General features: G+C 41.6%; 2 protein-coding genes across 4 annotated transcripts in view; one reads left to right on the top strand and one right to left on the bottom strand.

Annotated features, from left to right (window-relative positions):
* Positions 1 to 20,801, top strand: part of LOC131061262 (uncharacterized) — a 97,984-nt gene that overhangs the window by 58,242 nt on the left and 18,941 nt on the right. The gene's annotated exons all lie outside the window — the stretch shown is intronic.
* Positions 3,722 to 4,496, bottom strand: LOC131859757 (uncharacterized). Its single transcript, XM_059213791.1, has 2 exons — positions 4,359 to 4,496; positions 3,722 to 4,258 (listed from the first exon to the last, which is right to left on the bottom strand). The coding sequence occupies exons 1-2, from the start codon at positions 4,489 to 4,491 to the stop codon at positions 4,083 to 4,085; spliced, it is 309 nt and encodes a 102-aa protein (XP_059069774.1). The 5' UTR covers positions 4,492 to 4,496; the 3' UTR covers positions 3,722 to 4,082.

The raw sequence follows: 20,801 nt of genomic DNA, 5'->3' as shown, positions 1-20,801 counted from the left end.
GTGAAGGGATCCGGTACGGATGCCATGAACCCTATGCTACTAGTGGTGGGCGTCGGACGGAAACCCGTAGTGGTAGAGATGGATATATTGGGACAAAAGCTGACAAACACCATTGTTGATGGTGGGTCCGGAGTCAAAGTAGTGCTGGAGGAAACTTGGCGAAACCTCGGCAAGCCGACTCTATGGCCACCTAGTCGGTGCGGATCAGCACGACATCAAACCCCTTGGCACCCTCATGGCACAAAAGGTGGTAATTGGGACGCAGCACTTCCTTCTAGATTTTGTAGTCATCCCTCTGGAAAGGAAAGCGTACGACGCTCTTCTAGGAAGGGGGTGGTTGATCATAGCCAAAGCTAACCACAACTGGAAAAGGAATACGCTTTCAATCGAGAGTGACAGTCATAAGTATGTAATTGATCTAAGGAACCAGTCCGTTAGCGAAGAGCTCGCGTCATCGGACTCCGACTCAGAAGATTCAAATAGATGGGAGTGGGGTTTTGCAGGAGACAGAGGAGGGAAAGAACCCGATGAGGAAGGAGTGTTGGAACTGGATGAATGTTCCGAGGATGGAACCAGTTCACTGGTGGGACTTTTTCATTGGCAAATGGAGGACTATGAGGTCTTCCACCCAGAGTGTCACATGCTTCAAATATGTGAGATAGGAGAATCAAGCGGCGGGATGGAAGAACAATCCTTTTCCCCAGAGTGCGGTAGATACCAAGAGGGAATGGCACGAATGGACGGCACGCCAACCCACTAGTTTGAACGGGATAAACCCATCAAGTACGAGGAAAGGGACGTGAAAAAAATCAATCTAGGCAAGGACGAGGACCCGCAGGTGATACTCGTAGGGGATGACTGGAACCCCATACTAGATCACTCGTACGACGTACGCCAGTCGAGGGAGTGTTTATTTGTACATCGTATGGTCGACAAAGAAGGGAGAGTGGCAGTGTTTGAGTTATCTGTATGACGTATGACCAACAAAGAAGGGAGACTGGCATAGCCCGTACGGTGTACGACCTTGCAAGAGGAGGAATACCGTACGGCAGAACATTGCACCCACAGGAAACTAAGTCATACGATCTTGTACGACTAGCAACGGATAAAGGAGAAAGACCATACGCTCAGAAAACAGACATACCTTACGTGCAGGATTCGTACAATCCCCTCCTTCGCGGTGTTTGTACACGCAGGGAGCGGTTGTATGAAAAGTTTGAGGGTATCTGTGTAGAGATTTGGGCCATCCATGTGAAGTTGAGTGAAGAGTTGGCACAGGTTGAAGAGGCCGTACGACCAGGGAGCGAAAGTGCACGAGTTAATCCGTACGGTGTAGAGGCAGCAGTCGGTCCAATGGTCCGTACCAGTATGGCAAACCAGACAATGGTAGAGGAGGCCGCATTAGGGAAAAAAGAGGTCGCCGTACAGGTAATTGGTACTAGTACAACGAGCACTAGTACAGTACCAGCAGGTATTGGTACGGTTCCAGTAGGAACTAGTACGCTTCTAGCAAGAACTGGTACGGTACTAGCATGTATTGGTACGCCAGGTGCTAGTACGACAGGTTCAGGTACTGGTATGACGATCACTAGTACCAGGTCGGAAGGACAACTTCTGGCAGAACGAATTCATGTTTTTTTCAAGCTGGAATACAAGACATTATACATGTGCCATCATGCTATTAGCCTATTCCTGGATGCCATACGCGTGCAAGTGCCACTAGAAATGTGGGGAACCTTTGAACCTCGCGGACGGGTTGAACCAAATAAACCCACCATGAACTACTACATTCACCTGGACATCCTTGGCGACACAGTGCAGCCCACACGGAAGAGGAGGAAACTAGACGCATCTATAGAAATTGAAGAGGTTAGCAGCACAGAGGATTCGGAGGAGGTGGAAGAAACAAAAGAACAGGAAAGTGGGGATGAAGGGTTCCACCTGTCAGGACCAAAGAAACGGGACTCGGACTTGGCTCGGACTTGGCAAGGCCGACTCGGACTCGGACTCGGGACTCGGCGTCAGACTCGGACTCGGGACTCGGGAAAGTGAAAAACTCAAGAAATTTAGAGATTTTTAAAGATTTAAAACTTTTTTCAGACACCCTTTATTGAATACACCTTAAAGACACAAAAACATCATTAAACTCGGCTCATTTGATTACATACACAAGTATACATCAATCATATAAGCATAAACGCAAATTGTAGCTGAAGAAAATAACAAACATAGATATATAAATATTGTCAAATGTATACAATATTACAAAACTCATGGAATAAAAAATCCATGTCATCATATGATCATCATCAAATGTTTCATACAAATACCAAAGGTAAATAGTAAGTACTAAATACAACTACAAGTGTACAAGCCTATGGCTCAGAGGGCTGTGCACCCTCTCGCCCTGGCCCCCTGCGAAGGCGTTTAAAGTAGGTCCTGGATGATTCAGCAGCCATAGTCGCTCCCTGTGACACCATGCCGTGCTCACCAACATCAGGAACGACTGTGTCATGCTCACCAACATCAGGAACAACTGTCACTCTGAGTCTCAGTATTTCCTGTCTCTGCTCGTGCTCTCTGCTCCTCCTCTGCTATGGCTACAGCCTCAGCCTCTATATCTACCTGGTCGATCCAATCAATGTCATCATCACTAAATACAGCTATAGGAGTCCCAGGAGCTGTCTGATTCTCATTGGCCCACTCTGCTTCAAGATCAACCTAATCTAGAATGATAGGAGACATGTCAACTGTTGCATTCTTTCTCATTCTCAGGCAGAGGTTGTAGTGAACAAAGACGAGATCATTCATCTTCCCCACAGATAATCTATTGCGCCTCTTGGAGTGTATGTGCTCAAACATACTCCAATTGCGCTCACAACCTGATGCGCTGCATGGTTGGCTCAAGATACGAATGGCCAACTTCTGAACATTTGGTGTCTCTTGGCCAAAAAAGTTCCACCAATGATCTGAGTTTGAAATGAGAAAAATAAATAAAATCAGTCTCACTCATGAACTCATTTAACAAGTTACAATATAGTATTGAATAAAACTAAAATTAAGCCTAACAATTTATTTTACCTGGCATCATAGTTGTCCTACTGTCTTTGGCGACAGGACGAGAGAAGGTCTCCCCTTGTGCATCTGAGAACATCTGTAGCTCTCGAAAAAGGTCTATCTGAGAAGTACCAGCAGGTCCCATCTTCTCCATGATTGCATATAGCCCATTAAGGACCTCCGCATCAACCTTGAAAGAAGGGATAAAACGGAATGCCGGATTCAGATAATAGGCTGCTGCATGGATGGGCCTATGAAGCTGATGATGCCATCTCCTATCAATGATCTCCCAAATGGGACCATACTTGCTCTCATCTGCTCCATAGACGAATTTGATGGCCTCCTTCGCCCTATCCATGCCCTCATATATATAGCCCATTGCGGGCTTATCTCCATCCGCAACTCGCAACAAAACCACCAAGGGCTTAACAAACTGCAAAATTGAAAATATTGTGTAATTTAGAAAAATGAGCAAATAAGAGAATACATATAATAAGTTATAAAACATGAAGTTAAATTGTAGAATTTATAAAAAAATTACCTTCACTATCTCATCACAAGGGACCCAAAAGCCTTGCTCATCAAAAATGTAGTCTGCCATCTCTATCCCTGCAAGGGTGGTAGCATAGGATGAGGAAGACCACTCGTCACCAACAATCATACGTCTCAAGGCAGACTTAGACCTAAGCATGGACTGCAATGTGAGGAAGTTTGTGGCAAATCTTGTGATTCTTGGACGATGCAACTCCTTCTGCTCTGTGTATTGTCTCATAAGAGCCAACACCCATGAATGATTATATACAAATTTGCAGACATTTCTTGCCCTTTCTACACATCTCTTGACCCATGGGATTTTTCCAATATCCTCCAACATGAGGTCAATGCAATGAGCAGCACATGGAGTCCAAACTATAGATGGGTGCCTCTCCATCAATAGTCTACCTACAGCAACATAATTTGTTGCATTGTAAATTGTAATTAATGGAGGTACAAACTACAAGATAGTAATTAATTTGCAAACAAAATTAGTTTGTAATCAAAAGTTTACCCGCAACAACATAATTTGCTGCATTGTCGGTCACCACCTGTACCACGTTCTCCTCACCCACATCTTCAATCACCTCCTCTATCTGCTCACATAGGTAGGTGGCATTCTTGCAATGGGCGGAGGCATCAATGGACTTGATGAAAACGGTGCCCCCTGAAATGAAAAAATAAAGCTAGGTCAATGATCATTCAATAAACCATTAGATAAAAAATAAAAAATTAAAGACTATATGAAACTAAAATTAATCAATCACCTGCAGAAGAAACAAGAAAATTAAGGAGAGTTCTATTTCTCCTATCCGTCCAACCATCAGTCATGATGGTGCAACCTTTAGTGCTCCATGTGTGGCACTGTTCATCTAAATCTTTTTTCACATCATCCACCATTTGAGACAAAATGGGTCCCCTCAAATCACTCTCACTAGGGGCTTTGAACCCCTCCCTGCATATGGTAATGGCATCAACCATTTGTTGCCAATAAGGAGACCTGTCGCAAAGAAACTCAATGAGATAAGTTAAGTATAAAAATTAAAACAATCCAAGTTATCAAACATAAAAGTTAGTAAAACATTCACCTGGCTACAAAGAATGGAATACAGCTGTAGCTCCAAAACTTGCCAATTGCCATTTTAGCAGCATCATGGACCTCCTTGTTCCAACCCATGCCCTCAAGCGATGATTGGGACCCAGGAGTAGTGCGAGGCACAAAGAAGGAATCCAACCTAGATTTACGAATCCTAGGTCCAATGGTAACATTCCCACTGCAACTACTAGTGGTAGGAGCATGAGAAGTGGCGGTGGCACTGCCACTTCTAGAAGCAGAAGCAGAAACGGAAGCACCAGCAGTAGCAAACTGAGTGGGACGATATGGAGGTAAGGAAGAAGGGCCTCCAACACAACCTAACTGTGTCCCTCTTCCTAAAACTGTCTCTCTCCCAATGGCCGCTCGATCTTCCTTTTGTTTCTTTTTTCTTTCAATCTCCTCAACCATTACACAACAATCACGTACGGCCTCAGAGACTACTTTTAGGCATGGTTCGGCATCATGTCCACGCACACCAGCAATATGGTATTTCAGCCTATATATACCTCCATGGAATATTGTTTTGCAAAACATACATTTTGTTTGCCCCTTTCCTTGCCCTGGAAAATCCTCATGATATTTCCAAGCAGGGTCCTTTCTCATTGGGGGTCTAGAAGCCGAAGTAGACATTTTAGGATAGTTTTGTGAAACTTGAAGTTTTGGCAAATAATAAAGTGAAGTTTGCTGCAATAAAACATTACAAATACAAAATAAAATTAATACATACATTCAAAAAAACTAAAGTAGGGTTTGTAAATTTTATTTTTTTTAAATTGTAGGGTTTGACAAACCCTACAATTTTAAAAAAATAAAATTAACAAACCCTACATACAACCCTACATAGTACAACTACATACTACATGCTACATACAAATTACAAACATACAAAAGAGACAAACCCTACAATTTAAAAAAAATAAAATTTACAAACCCTACATACAACCCTACATAGTACAACTACATACTACATGCTACATACAAATTACAAACATACAAAAGATCTTGCATACAAGAAAATGTAAAACTTTGAAAATAAATGAATAGAAAATGGAATTTTTGCATATACAAGAAACAAAATAATGTTCAAAAAAACAATCTTACCTCTTACAACAAGCTTGAAATGAGCTGCAAACTCTTCCTATCCAACTCTTGATGCACCAAATCGAAACACAATGCAGCTCCAATGTGACAAATTGAAGAAAACTTGAGCTTCCTCCTTGCTGGTTTTTCTTCTATGCACCCTTGTTTTTCTTCCCAACTCACTTTACTCTTCCTTTTTTTGCAAGTGAATGAAATGAAAGTCACTTTTAGGGCTAGAAGACAATTAACATTAAAAAACGGATTTAAAAAAACTTTCCAAACTAATTTTTTTTTGCGTTTTAACTTATGCCAATGCCGGCCGAGTCCAAGGCTCGGGACTCGCCGAGTTTGGCGAGTTTGGGCCAAACTCGCCAACTCGGTGAGTCCGAGTCCGAGCCCCTGGGACTTGGCCGGCCTGACTCAGACTCGGACTCGCCGAGTCTGGGCGATTCCGGGCGAGTCCCGTTTCTCTGGTTAGGACACTGTTGTAGAGGATGAAGAGGAAACAAAGTCATGGCAGCAGGAAGAAGATGAAGAGGAGGAGCAACAAGGAGGATTGCGGGAGCAATGGAAGAGTACAAGGGTGAAATTTACACCCTCGAAACTAGCCTTGGCACACCTGGTACCTCAGGAGGCGCTTGCAGTAGCTAATCCAGTGGGAGATGTATGACCAGTGGGGGTGCTGTTCCAAAAGATTGGAGAGGGGGAACCGCCGGCATAGCGACGGGTATCGTTGCCACAGATCAGTTTGGTCGTACTTGCAGCAGGAATAGAAACTGGTATGGTGGCAGCAAAAATTGGTACGACGACAACAAAAAAATGGTACGACAACAACAAAAAACTGGTATGACGACAACAGAAACTGGTACGGTGTCGACAGAAACTAGTACGGTGTCGGCAGAAATTGGTACGACAGCGGCATAAGCTGGTACTGCGACAATAGAAACTGGTACGACGACGCCAGAAACCGGTATGGTGTCGGCAGAAACTGGTCCGGTGTCGACAAAAACTGGTACGACGTCGGCAAAAACTGGTACGACGACAACAAAAATTGGTACGATGTCGACATAAACTGGTACGACGACATCATAAACTGGTATGACGGCAGCAGAAATTGATACGGTGCCAACAAGTACTGGTACAGTGCTGACATGTATTGGTACGACAGAAACTAGTACGGCGCCAACAAGAATTGGTACGGTGCCAACATATACGGGTACGACGGGAATTGGTATGGTGCCAACAAGAACTGGTACGGTGCCAGTAGGAACTGGTATTGTGCCAACAGGAACTGGTCCGACACAAGCAAAACCCGGTACGGTACCAGCAGAAACTGGTACGGTACCAACAAAAACTAGTACGTGTGACTTGGAGGCAAAAACTGGTATGGTACCAGCAAAAACTGGTACGGGTGATTGGGAGGCATTAGCAGCCCAAGTGGCAGAGCTCACCTTACAGTTGGAACAGAAAGATAAAAAGCTACGGGAAGCTACTCACATGGTAAAGAAAGCACGGGAACGATAGCTACTGGCGGAAAAGAACCTAAACTTCAGGCCGGACAACAACCTCCTCCTGAGCCCACTATAGGGACGCCTCCTCCCTCTTCTCGGTCTTAGCTATGTTTTATATAATTCAGTTTCTCTTGTCTGAGTCGTCTGGAAGACGACTACCTCTTTGGGGGGGGCTAATGTTAGTGTTAAAAACGTATGTTAGTATGAATAATAATTATAAGTGTGTTATGTGTGGTTATGTTTTGCTGTTTCCGAGAGGTTCCCGTCGGGTAGTTGGGAGTTGGTGACGGTTGGCAACTTGGCCAACCGTCGGGTCTATATATTGTTTGGTTGGAACCTCGGCAGGGGGAGATTATGTATGGACAATTTTGGACATGGGAATAAAGATATAACTTTCTGGTCTACTTATTATCATTTGTCATTTATGTTATGATTGTTTTGTCCCATGAATACTTGGTACTTGCAGGGAATGCTGCGTTATCTAATCATTCACCAACTATACATTTAGGACTAAACAATCAACGTCATCAAGGTCAAGTGTTTGATGTGTATTTTTCCCTTATATCTTCTTTTCATGCAATTGAAGATTGTATTGTAGATAGACAAGATCATTCAAGCGCATTTTGAGTCAATCTATTGCACTTCTTTGTGTGAATAACCTCAAAAACACTTCAGTTGCATTCACGACCAGGAGCACTATAAGGTTGGGATAAAATGCGGATGGCAACTTGTTGTGATGTTTTCACACATCACCCCATTGCAAATGAGTACCCCCACTTTTTGCTTGATAGCGTAGTTGTTTTAGCTTGGTTGTCTAGCTTGGCAATAATTTTGGTGTCTTTAACCTCTTTCTTGTGAGGGGATGCAATGCCTTGTTGTCAGGATGTGATCAAGTTAGGCAGTCTAGTAGCAAACAGGTCTCCCTTTGGATTGATTTGGAGTCATTGCAGCTGTAAGTGCTCGGTTGATAGGTCAGTGCCAAGATATTCATCAAGTGAAGCTTCACAATGTAGCTTCTAAGTTGAGTAGAGGTATGGGTCTCAAGATAGAAGAATAGTCAAGCAAGTAGGGCACTCTAGGGTTAGGATGAGGAGACAAGGATCAATCAAGTCTAAGTGAATAGAGAATGGACTTCAAGAAGATAATGAGTGAAGATGAGGGATGTATGAAAAAGAGTAAAGTTGTTTTCCTGGAAATTCAAGGATGAAACCCTCACCTAGGATGAAATCAGCTTCATGTGGAGATAAGATTTAAGCGCAAGTGGTGAATCCATGACTTGCCAAAATCCACGCCTAGATAAAATCCAAGACCTTGCTAAATTCATGACTTGCCAAAATCCACACCCAGGTAAAATCCACAACCTTGCTAAATCCAGGACTTGAAGGTGGAGAGCAACATTTGTCCTTGACCAGCAAGAATCCACACCCAAAGAAAATCCACGACTTTGGCAGATCAGACCTAAAACATGAAAAATCAGAAACTCAAATCAGGCCTCATACCTTTAAACATTACAAAATCAGGTGTTGAAATCAGTGATCAAGTTACCTTTTTACCATCATTTAGGATGCATATTAGATTAGGGGTTGGTCAAATCTATCTATATCATATGTGTTTGATGCTATCCTATCATATGTGTTTGATGCTATCCTTGTTTGTTTTGCAGGTGACTATGGAAGAGGGTGAAGGAGCAGGCTGCAAGCATTTCAAGGAAACATTGCAACAAAGAAGGAAAGCTTTGCACAACACTTTAGCAAGGTGAGGAGGATTGTACGATGCAAGAGAGAGGACTTCACGATGGGAGAGATCAAGCTAAGCAAGGAAGCGGATTGCTCCACATGAAGAACAGTCCAACATTCATCAACATTGCAAGGGAAGAATAAGAACAATGCGTTCAAGGTAAAGAAGGGCAAACACAAGTGAAAGAATTGTGTTTCAAGGATGAATGATCAACACCTTCAAGGATGTCAAGGAATGAAAGATTAAGAAGACAGCAATGAGCATACAGGATCAAGAGCTAAGATATTCGAAGACATCACAATGATGATGAAGGAAATGTTATAACAATCTTGAATTTCCTCCAGAAATCCAATTCCAGAAATCCAAGATCACAGTCAGTCAAGGAAATTCCAAGACTAGGTATACATTCCAAGGTTGAAAGGTGAAACATATCATAGGGTGGATGGAATTCCCAAGTATGATGAAGGATAGGTGAAAGTGATCAAGTCAAATAAGATGATGCAATCTGGGAATATCTCCCACCATCATCTCATTCATCATGGAGCAATCAAAAATGTTTAGTATCAAGAGATATTGCTCAACCACAAACACTTGTGATGATCAAAGAGATGAGCAAGCTGAGGTGGTGACAACACACCTTCATTCATCAATCAAAGTCAACACATCTAGATACATTGAACTTGATGCATCCAAGAGTGGAGCAAGTGACACATATCACTTCATCAAATATTGTTTATCTTACCTAACCTCGATTCCTATTGGTTAGAATTCAATGTTGGACATGTGTCCAAAATATATAATCAAATCACTGGTCAAGTATTAAATGTAATGCAAAGTTAGTTATAACTAACCCTAATTTGGGTTTTATCTTGTAATCATGGCCATTGATTTGGATTTGATCTCGGCTATTCATTTGTAAAGAGAAGTCTATATAAGGCTTGCTCTCCTCATTTGTAAGGGTTAATAGAGAATATTTGATCAATAGATATTAGATAGCAAGTAGCTAAAGATAGAGTAGGAGGAGAAGGCAGAAATTGTTGCCAAGGCATGTAAATAAACATACTTTTCATTGAATTTATGGTGGATGCTGGTGTTTCTTCTACATATTGCATGGTTTCTTGTTATATCCTCAAATTAGATAGAGTTCATTGATCATGGTGGACCTTATGAAGATATTATGTTGAATTCCTCGGTTCATACTTTTTGTGGTTTGCTGATTGTAAGTCACAATGCAAAGTTAGCTTGAACCTTATTATTATACTAAGTTCTATTGTGGATATTTGTTCAATTTGCACCAACATTGGGTATTTAGGTGATGTATTCGTAGTGTGAAAATCTTCCATTTCCTTAGACGATTGCATCAATCTTGTGTAGTTGTTGTCATCATGGCTAAGCAGGGCTTGATTTGAGGGAGTTTGTCTATCTAAGTAACACTCATCGTCATCATTGATCTTAGAAATAGCGTAGTTTTTATTACAGATGCTTCTAGAGTAGTGTAGAATTTTTTGCATCAATGTTTTGGATCACACTCTGTGATCCATCATCAGGATGATAAAGAGTGTTGAAGGAGAAAATGATAGATGTAGACCAAAGAACAATCTAAAAAGGGAGGGGAGGGAGGAAAACAGAGGGGGGAGAAAGGTTACACGGAAAACAATGCAACCAAAGAAATCAAGGACAAGGCCAAAGAGAAAACAAGGGGACAAAAAAGAAGAATAACCAAAACAATTAAACAAAAATAAAGAGGAGTGAGAATTAGAAACCTAGAAAGCTCAAAACAGGAGAAACAAATAAACATAAACAAAGAAATAAATTAAAAATAAAACAAAAATAAGAAATAACAAAAAATTAAAAAAAGAAGAAATATATATATACACATAAATACATACAAGTATATATGCACACACACACACACACACATAATGTGTGTGTGTGAGAGAGAGAGAGAGAGAGAGGAAGAAATAAAAGGCAAACCAATGAAAGAACTGAGAGACACTAGAAAACGAGAGAAACAAGGAGAAAGGAGAGGCCACAAGGACTAGCTCCTACAACCAGGGAAAACCAAGGCACAAGGAAGAAAAGACCAAGGGGGGGGGGTTGGCAATAAACTAGGGGACAACCTAAGCAAAACACAAGGCCAAGGAGCCCAAGAAAAAATGACCAACGAGCTAAGCGCTAAGAAGGGTGATGGAGCGACCTAAAGGAGGAAAGCGAGGGAAACCAAGAACTACTCAAACTCCAACCATCATCACGATTGAGGTTTAAGGGGTGGTTATTGATTTCAATGGCTTCTTTAAGTTTTCTCTTCATGAAGTTATCTTCTTTGAATGGGATTTGGGTGTTTTTCAAACAAATATGGTGTTTGGTTGAGGACGAATGGTCCGTTAGGGTTGACTTAAGCGCTCGGCACAATGCTCTTTGATTCTAGTGTTAAAAGAGCATCGGGTTTCACCTATATTGGCCAAGCCGCACGAGCATACAACTTTGTCTAATCCAACATCTTGGAAAACGTCCTTGGAGTCTTTGAGTAAGGGGATGCGCTTATTTAATGTGGAGAGGGGCCTGAAAACACAACGAATGCCTTTTTTAAGAAGGATTTTGGAGATTCTATATAAGGAAGTGAAGCAAAATGGGGGTCAGATGGAAGGGCATCCCTAGTGCCAGGAAAGAATCGAGGCTTAGCTTGGTTGAAAGCCTTAGAGATTTGCTTACTAGAGTACCCATTCAATTTGAATACTAGGCGGAGATGGGAAAGCTCTTGCTCTATGTTTTCCTCATTGCAAATGCGAAGGGCTCTACAGATCAAGGTTTTAAGGATCTTCGATTTTTGGCAAGGGTAGAGATCTGACCGCCCTTTTGCTTGACTTCCTTATATAGAAGGCATATTAGAGAAGATCTCCAAAATCCATCTTAAAAATGGCCTTCGTTGTGCTTTCAGGCCCCTCTCCATGTTAAATAAGCAAGACTCCAAGGACATTTTCCAAGGTGTTGGAGTATACAAAGTTGTATGCTCGTGTGGCAAGCCTTATATAGGTGAAACTAGGCACTCTTTTAACACTAGAATTAAAGAGCATTGTGCCAACATCAACCATGAGCAGGTGCTTAAGTCAGCCCTAACGGACCATTCCTCCTCAACCAAACACCATATTTGTTTGGAAAACACCCAAATCGTTTTCAAAGAAGATAACTTCTTCAAGAGAAAACTTAAAAAGCCACTGAAATTAATAACCACCCCTTAAACCTCAATCGTGATGATGGGTGGAGTTTGAGTAGTTCTTGGTCTCCCTTGCTTTCTTGCTTTTGGTCGCTCCATTACCCTTCTTAGCTCTTAGCTCATCGGTCATTTTTTCTTGGGCTCCTTGGCCTCGTGTTTTCCTTAGGTTGTCCCCTAGTTTCTTGTCAGCCCCTCCCCCCCCACCCCCCCCCTCCTTTGGTCTTTTCTTACTTGTGCCTTGGTTTTCCCTAGTTGTAGGAGCTAGTCATTGTGGCCTCTCCTTTCTCCTTGTTTCTCTTGTTTTTTGGTCTCTCTCAGTTCTTTCATTGGTTTGCCTTTTATCTCTCTCTCTCTCTCTCTCTCTCTCTCACACACACACACACACACACACACACGCACACATACACACACACATATGAACTTGCAAACATTTGTTTTATATATATACATGTATATTTATACATATGCATATATATACATATATATTCTCATACACACATACTCACATTTTATATATATCTGTGTGTATATATTTGTATATACATATATACTTGTATATATATATATATTTATCTTCTTTATTGCTTTTTTCTTTTTTCTTTTATTTATTTGTTATTAATTTCTTTGTTTCTGTTAATTTGTTTTATTTTTTCCTTGTTTCTTATATATATATATTTCTTCTTTATTAATTCTTTGTTATTTCTTATTATTAATTTCTTTGTTTATGTTTATTTGTTTCTCCCCTTTTTTGGTCCTTTCTAACTTTCTAATTCTCATTCCTCTTTATTTCTCTTTAATTGTTTTGGTTATTCATCTTTTTTGCCCCCTTGTTTGCTCTTTGGCCTTGTCCTTGTTTTCTTTGGTTGCCTTGTTTTCTGTGTAACCTTTCTCCACCCCTCCTTTCCTCCCTCCCCTTCCTTTTTAGATTGTTCTTTAGTTTGCATCTATCATTTTTCTCCTTCAACACTCTTTATCATCCTGATGATGGATCAAAGAGTGTGATCCGAAACATTGATGTAATGTCCCCTTCTCAGGCTTTGATGTTTTAGTTGACCGATGGCCTATTTCAGAGACCTGTAGTCTACTCAATGGGTGAAATTAGGGTTTCCAGTTTTGGAGGTTGTTGTTGCTCGTGAATTAGAGTTTGGATCGCGGATTCTTTCTGGGTTTTCAGAGGGCTTCGCAGTGGTATGTCCGGCTTTGCGTTTCGAGCACTTTTTGGAATTTACTATTTTTAGTAAATTCTATTTCTGGCAGTGATCCTGATTATTTCGGCACAGTTGGTTCTCTTCTTCAGTTTGTTCAGTTGGCTTCGTCACTTTTGGCCTTGGGATGTTTTTGGAGAGATAAGTTCATTTCATTTAAATAATGTTATGTTTTAATGTTATATTTTAAAGTTGACCCCTTGGCCTAGCTTCATCACTTCAAGTTGTTTTAAAAGGTGGTCTTCAAGGGTGGACGCATCATGGAAGGGATTTAATATTTCCTAAGGTCTAAAATCTTGCTTATGAAAAGGGGTACCAACTTTATGAAGAGAAGTGAATTAAAATAAAGGTTAATTAAAGCTTTTAAAAGTGGCACCATCTCTTGGAGGAAAATTCAAATGTAAAATTAGGACGCACTCTCTAGAAGCCTCTAGAGATTCCCTGTTAAGCTTATAAATGGAGGCCTCTTCCCTTCATTTATAGGGGCTGATGTCTATCGAAGTGTTACTCTGCCGGAATGGTATTGGGGTTGCTTAGAGGAATGAATGCCTCCTAGCCTTGGCATTGCTTCTTGCTTGAAAGATAGCAACTAGTGGTGATTTAGTGTAGTCGTGAGAGTTTGTAGTGAGGATTGCATTGTAGCTTGATGTGTGCTGGAAGTTCAGTTATTTGCATTTCATTTCATTTTCGGGAGTCGCGGTTAGCAGGGCAGATTCGTAGTTTCACTCATATAATTCAAAATAAAAACATATTCATTTTGGGTATTGCATATTTCCTCTTGTTTTGGTTGGGCGCTCCTTTGTGCAAATTTGCAGATTCTAATACGAAGTGTTTTATTTTATAGAGAAGAATTGCCATTCTTGCCTGGCGTCACTGCTGGGAATTGCCTTGGGGTTTGTGTTAAATAATTTGTTGGGTTAATGTCTAATTTCTTGGTATTGGTTTGTTCGCCTCCTTCGTAGGAAGCCATTGCTTTTGGTTTTGGGTCATTCAGACTAGTATTGAGAGAGTAATGAGCATTTTAGTGATTCCATGTGTTGCTGACTAAGCATTTCCAGTGCAGGTCTATCGTAAATCAGAATATTAAGATTGATCCTTGAGTAGAATTTCTTGGACTAGTCATTTTTGTTAAGCCCGGGAGAGTCTTCTATATTGTTGCAGCATTGTATAGTCTTAATCTTATGATCTTGGCAAGCATTCACTATCATATTGTAAGTTGAATAGTAGTACTGGCAGCATTTCTTCTCATCTTCATTTCACGCTTGTTATTTACATTTAATTCCATTTCTAAGTTCTTAGCATCTTCGCCATATGGTAGCTCCATTCCCACCCTGGGTTTGAAAGCACATGCTTGGTGTCGAGTTTTCCTTCCAGCAGTTGTAATTGTAAATATCCTTTGACCATATGTTAGTCCATCTTGGGCACATTCTTGGTTAGAGTTGCTTTTAGTATGCACTAAGATCCTCTGACCATATGTTAGTCCATTTTGGGCACATTCTTGGTTAAAGTTACTTTCATAATGCTTTAAGACTCTTTGACCATATGCTCACGCCTTGCCCAACCCGGGATCCTGGTGTACATTCTTGGTTAGAGTTGTATTTCGCATCGTTTTGGTTTAAGTGCTAACCCTAATGGATGTGTGTTGCATTACTTTTTGTAATTGAAAAATTGAAAAAATTGGTCTGGGATATTTCAGTGGTATCAGAGCTTCACATCCTGCCATCCTGTGAAACAAACCTTCTATGAGTGACAGAGAAAGAAGATACTTAGCAAGGGAAGATAAGAAGGCTGCAAGTCAGTTTCAGTTTCAGTGGTATCAGGTTCCTGAAGGTCAGACATCATCGGAGGTTTTGAGGGCTCATTGGGAGTCTTCTCCGGAAACAGAAATGGGGGACAGTGAGAGGCCAGTGGGTGGTACTGAGAGGTTTACAAGCAGTCGGGATGAAAGTGGAAAAGGAAGGGAAAGAACACCAAGTCCGGGAAGGAGGTTCGAGAGGAAGATGGATGCATTAATGGATATGGTATCTCTCATGATGGGGAAAATGGGTCAGAGTTCTAATTCACAGAACAATCAAGGGCACATAGGAGAACGCAGCGGCTCCAACCAGCATAATGAACATGCTGCTCCGCATACCTCAAATAGAACAAACATTTCTTCCAGGCCTTTTAAACCCACCTTCTTGGCACTAGTAAACCCTCAACCTGATCCGGGAGAGAATGCATCATTTGTGGAACAATTGAGACTTGATCGTGTTGAGTATGAGTCTCTTCTTGATGAAATCAAGTTAGACATGCCTTACAATGATTTCGTGGACCATAAAAGGAAGAATAAAGGACATGGGAGACATCGTGAACATAGGGAAGCAATAGTACAGAGGGATTTGCATCAAGCAATCAACAAGGTTATGCTTCCACATTTTGACGGGAGTGACAGTAGTTCAGCTAGAGCTTGGATACAAAAGTTAGACAACTATCTAGCTCTTAGACCCATGACAGAAGAGGAGGCAATCAAGTTTGCTACGCTTCATTTAGATGGGGTAGCACACGAATGGTGGTACCATGGTCTAGTCACCCTGGGGCATCGGTCGATCACTACCTATGATGAGTTCACCAATAGGCTCACAGAGAGATTCGAGAAAAAGGATCTAGAAGTGCATTTCAAAGAATTGGCACAACTTAGACAACATGGCACAGTCGATGCTTACATAGCTGAATTTCAGAGGCTTTCAGTAATGGTCACGGGAATCACTGAGAGACGGTTGGTGATCCTATTCAGTGAAGGGCTTATGGAACCACTCAAGGGTTGGATTAAAGCTTTCGATCCACCCTCCTTTCAAGAGGCAATGAAAAAAGCAAGAAATATGGAGTGGGCTGCTCCTAAGGCAAAAATTCAATCCAAGCCATTATTTCACAAAAAGGATAAAGGAAAGGGACCTCACCATAAGGAGTTCAAACAACATAACACTCATGTCACAAGGCTGGATCCAGAGACACTTAACGAACTCCGAAGAAAGAGGTTATGTTTCTGGTGTAGAGAAAAATGGTCCCAAGATCATATTTGCCCAAAGGGAGTCAAAATTCATCAAATTGAATACTATTCAGCTGGAGAAGGCGATTCTAATTCTTCAGACCAGCAATCAGATTGTGATGACAGCGAAGTGGAAAGAGTTCCCGAAGAATCTGAAGGTGAAAAAGGAAGTGGGGGTACCTTGGCTCAACTTTCGAGCTTTCAAAAAAATGAATCCTTCAAGGTTCGAGGGATGATTAAGGGGCAGTGAATAGTTGCTTTGATTGATACTGGAGCAACGCATAACTTCATTGATGAAGTGGTGGTGGCAAAGAAAGGGCTGCAAACAGAAGATTTTGAAGGCTTCAAGGTTATGGTTGCTGATGGGTTTCACAGTCTTGCACCAAGAAGATCCCAAATATGTCTATGCAATTAGGCAACTACGAAGTCAAGGATGACTTCTATGTAGTCAGCATTGGAGATACAGATGATGTCCTAGGCATTCAATGGCTGCGTTCACTTGGAGAGATCTCCCTAAATCTGCAAACCATGGAGCTCAAGTTTCAATCCGATGGGAAGAAGGTGGTGTTAAGAGGAATGTCTAACGGTGGACCTCGGATTGTGTCATTCAAGCGAATGGCAAAGTTGATTCGGCATGACCAAGTTGAGTGGGCTGCGGAATGTATGATTCTCCCAGCTAGTCCGGTTGAAACAAAGAGGGACTACCCTTCTGATATCCAGTCCTTACTCACCAAGAAGAGTAAAGTGTTTGCTGATTTACCTCCTGGGCCACCTCCCGAATGAGGCTCAGAGCATGTCATAGAGCTCAAGGAAGGGGCTAAACCAGTTATCACAACTCCATATCGGTACCCTAAGAAGCAAAAGGATGAGATTGAGAAAAACATTAAGGAACTCTTGGAGATGGGCTTCATTCGTCCAAGTAAGAGTCCTTTCGCTTCAGCAGTCGTCCTTGTGAAGAAGAAGGATGGTACCATTCGCATGTGTGTGGATTATCGTGCTTTGAATCAAAGCACCATCAAAAATCGATACCCCATTCCAAGGATAGATGAGCTCATAGATGAGCTACATGGAGCCAAGTTCTTCTCAAAGATTGATCTGAGGTCGGGCTACTACCAAATTCGGATGAGAGGGTCTGATGTTGAGAAGACAGCATTTAGATGTCACTATGGTCACTTCGAGTTTTTAGTCATGCCATTTGGGTTGACTAATGCTCCTGCTACCTTCCAGTCTTGTATGAACAGAGTCTTTCAGAAGCAGTTGAGGAACTTCGTGTTAATCTTTTTTGATGACATTCTGATCTACAACAGGACATGGGAAGAACACCTCAAGCACTTAGAGGAAGTGCTTAGCATCCTTGAATCAGAAAGTCTGTTTGCCAAAGAATCCAAATGTTAATTTGGAATGAAGGAGCTACTTTACCTTGGTCACATAATCAGTGCTGATGGAGTGAAGGTTGATCTCGAAAAGATGAAGGCAACAATTGATTGGCCACCCCCAGAGAACTTGACTCATTTGAAAGGGTTCTTGGGTCTTTGTGGTTTTTACAGAAGATTTGTGAAGGGCTATTCACAAAACTCTGCTCCTCTTACTGACCTCACGAAAAAGGGAGCTTTTTGTTGGACAGAAAAGACTCAAACTACTTTTGATAAGTTTAAGAAGATCATGAGCTCTTGTCCGGTTTTGGCAATTCTAGATTTCTCCAAGCCCTTCGAGCTATAGTGTGATGCATCTGGAGAAGGTGTTGGGGCTGTTTTGATGCAAGACAAGCATCCCATTGTGTTTGAGAGTAGAAAATTAAGAGGTGTTGAAAGGACCTACTCCATCTATGACAAGGAAATGCTTGCAATCATGCATGTATTAGCTAAGTTCAGATAGTATTTGGTGGGGAGCAAATTTGTGGTCAAGACTTATCACAATAGTCTCAAGCACTTCATGCATCGGAAGGATTTGAACGAGAGACAACAAAAGTGGGTGAGTAAGCTTCAAGCTTACGATTTTGACATTGAGTATGTCAAAGGGAAAAACAATATTGTGGCTGATGCTCTATCTAGGAGACCTCATCTGAGTTCATTGTGTGAGCTCACTGCTGATTGGAAGGACATGTTGCTCGCTGATTAATGCCAAAAATCAGTTGGCAATCAGCATCATTGAAGGTACTTTTCATGACGAAAGGTACAAGGTGGTTGACGGGCTGATACACTACAAGGGTAGAATCTTTGTGGTGGCTGATTCTAAGCTTAGAAAAAAGATTTTGATGACATTCCATGACATTCCACTTGCTGTTTATCAGGGTTTCTTCAAGACATATAGGCAGATTCGGGAAAGATTTGCTTGGAAAGGGCTGAAAGGGGAAGTTCAACGCTACATCCAGGAATGTCCTACTTGTCAGATGAACAAGAATGAGCACACTCTACCTGCTGGTCTGCTGCAACCTCTTCCCATTCCCAACCAAAAATAGGAAAGCATATCAATGGACTTCATCACTGGATTGCCAAAGGCCCAAGGCAAAGATTGTATCTATGTTGTAGTGGACAGATTGACAAAGTTTGCTCACTTCTTTGCCATCACGAGTTCTTTTTCAGCAGCTCAAGTTGCAGATTTGTTTTTTCATGAGGTGTTTAGATTGCATGGGTTGCCAAAAAACATTGTGAGTGATAGGGACAGCAAGTTCCTAAGCACCTTTTGGCAAGAAGTCTTCAGGATGAGTGGTACGGTGCTTACTCCAAGCACTAGTTATCACCCCCAAACCAATGGACAAACAGAGATAGTGAACAAGTGGTTGGAAGGCTATCTGAGAAACTATGTTTCGGGGCAGCAAAGAGCATGGGTGAAATGGCTCCACATAGGCAAGTATTGTTACAATTCTTCCTTTCACATGTCAATAAGGATGTCTCCCTTCATGGCTCTCTATGGTTATGAGGCTCCTAGCTTTGCTGATTTGGTGTTTGGTGATAGCAAAGCCCCTCAAGCCAAGGATTTGTTGCAGCAAAGTCAAGACATCCTGAAATCCTTGAAGAACAACTTGGAGATTGCTCAGAATCAGCAGAAGATGTACGCTGATCAACGACGCGTGGAGCGCTCTTTTGAGGTTGGAGATATGGTTTATCTTCGACTACAGCCATACAGACAGTCTACTCTCAAGAAGAGTGGAGCTGAGAAGCTCAAGCCTCGTTTCTATGGGCCATTCCAAGTCATCAGAAAGGTTGGAGCAGTAGCTTATGAGTTGGAGCTACCTTCGAGTAGTAAAGTGCACAATGTCTTCCACGTGTCTCACCTCAAGAAGGCACTTGGACATAATGTTATTGCTTCTTCACAATTACCACCTTTGGACGAAGAAGGGCAGTTGATTTTGATTCCGGAAGAGATTATTGATTCCAGAGAGCTTTCTTTGAGAAGAAGAACAATAAAGGAATACTTGGTGAGGTGGAAGAATTTGCCCTTGGAGGATGCAACTTGGGAGAATGAGGAGATTTTGCAGCATCCAAACTTGCGATTGCTTGAAGACAAGCAATCTTGGGGAGGGCGGACTGTAATGTCCCCTTCTCAGGCGTGATGTTTCAGTTGACCGATGGCCTATTTCGGAGACCCGTAGGCTACTCAATGGGTAAAATTAGGGTTTCCAGTTTTGGAGGTTGTTGTTGCTCGTGAATTAGAGTTTGGATCACGGATTCTTTCTGGGTTTTCAGAGGGCTTCGCAGTGGTATGTCCGGCTTTGCGTTCCGAGCACTTTTTGGAATTTACTATTTTTAGTAAATTTTATTTCTGGCAGTGGTCCTGATTATTTCGGCACAGTTAGTTCTCTTCTTCAGTTGGTTCAATTGGCTTCGTCACTTTTGGCCTTGGGATGTTTTTGGAGAGAAGTTCATTTCATTTAAATAATGTTATGTTTTAATGTTATATTTTAAAGTTGACCCCTTGGCCTAGCTTCATCACTTCAAGTTGTTTTAAAAGGTTGTCTTCAAGGGTGGACGCATCATGGAAGGGATTTAATATTTCCTAAGGTCTAAAATCTTGCTTATGAAAAGGGGTGCCAACTTTATGAAGAGAAGTGAATTAAAATAAAGGTTAATTAAAGCTTTTAAAAGTGGCGCCCTCTCTTGGAGGAAAATTCAAATGTGAAATTAGGGCGCACTTTCTAGAAGCCTCTAGATATTCCTTGTTAAGCTTATAAATGGAGGCCTCTTCCCTTCATTTATAGGGGATGATGTCTATTGAAGTGTTACTCTGCCATAATGGTATTGGGGTTGCTTCGAGGAATGAATGCCTCCTAGCCTTGGCATTGCTTCTTGCTTGAAAGATAGCAACTAGTGGTGATTTAGTGTAGTTGTGAGAGTTTGTA

The sequence above is a fragment of the Cryptomeria japonica genome, chromosome 11 (genome assembly GCF_030272615.1).
Source record: "Cryptomeria japonica chromosome 11, Sugi_1.0, whole genome shotgun sequence".
Taxonomy (NCBI): domain Eukaryota; kingdom Viridiplantae; phylum Streptophyta; class Pinopsida; order Cupressales; family Cupressaceae; genus Cryptomeria; species Cryptomeria japonica.
Note: the sequence above shows the minus strand (reverse complement) of the source record. Positions and strands in the feature narration are given on the sequence as shown.

Bases quoted from the DNA above. Each gene is read 5' to 3' on its own strand.
- LOC131859757 (XM_059213791.1), bottom strand. From the start codon at position 4,491: ATGGTGGATGATGTGAAAAAAGATTTAGATGAACAGTGCCACACATGG. The intron at 4,259-4,358 runs GTGATTGATTAA...TTTTCATTTCAG, and splicing joins TTTTCTTGTTTCTTCTGCAG to GGGGCACCGTTTTCATCAAG.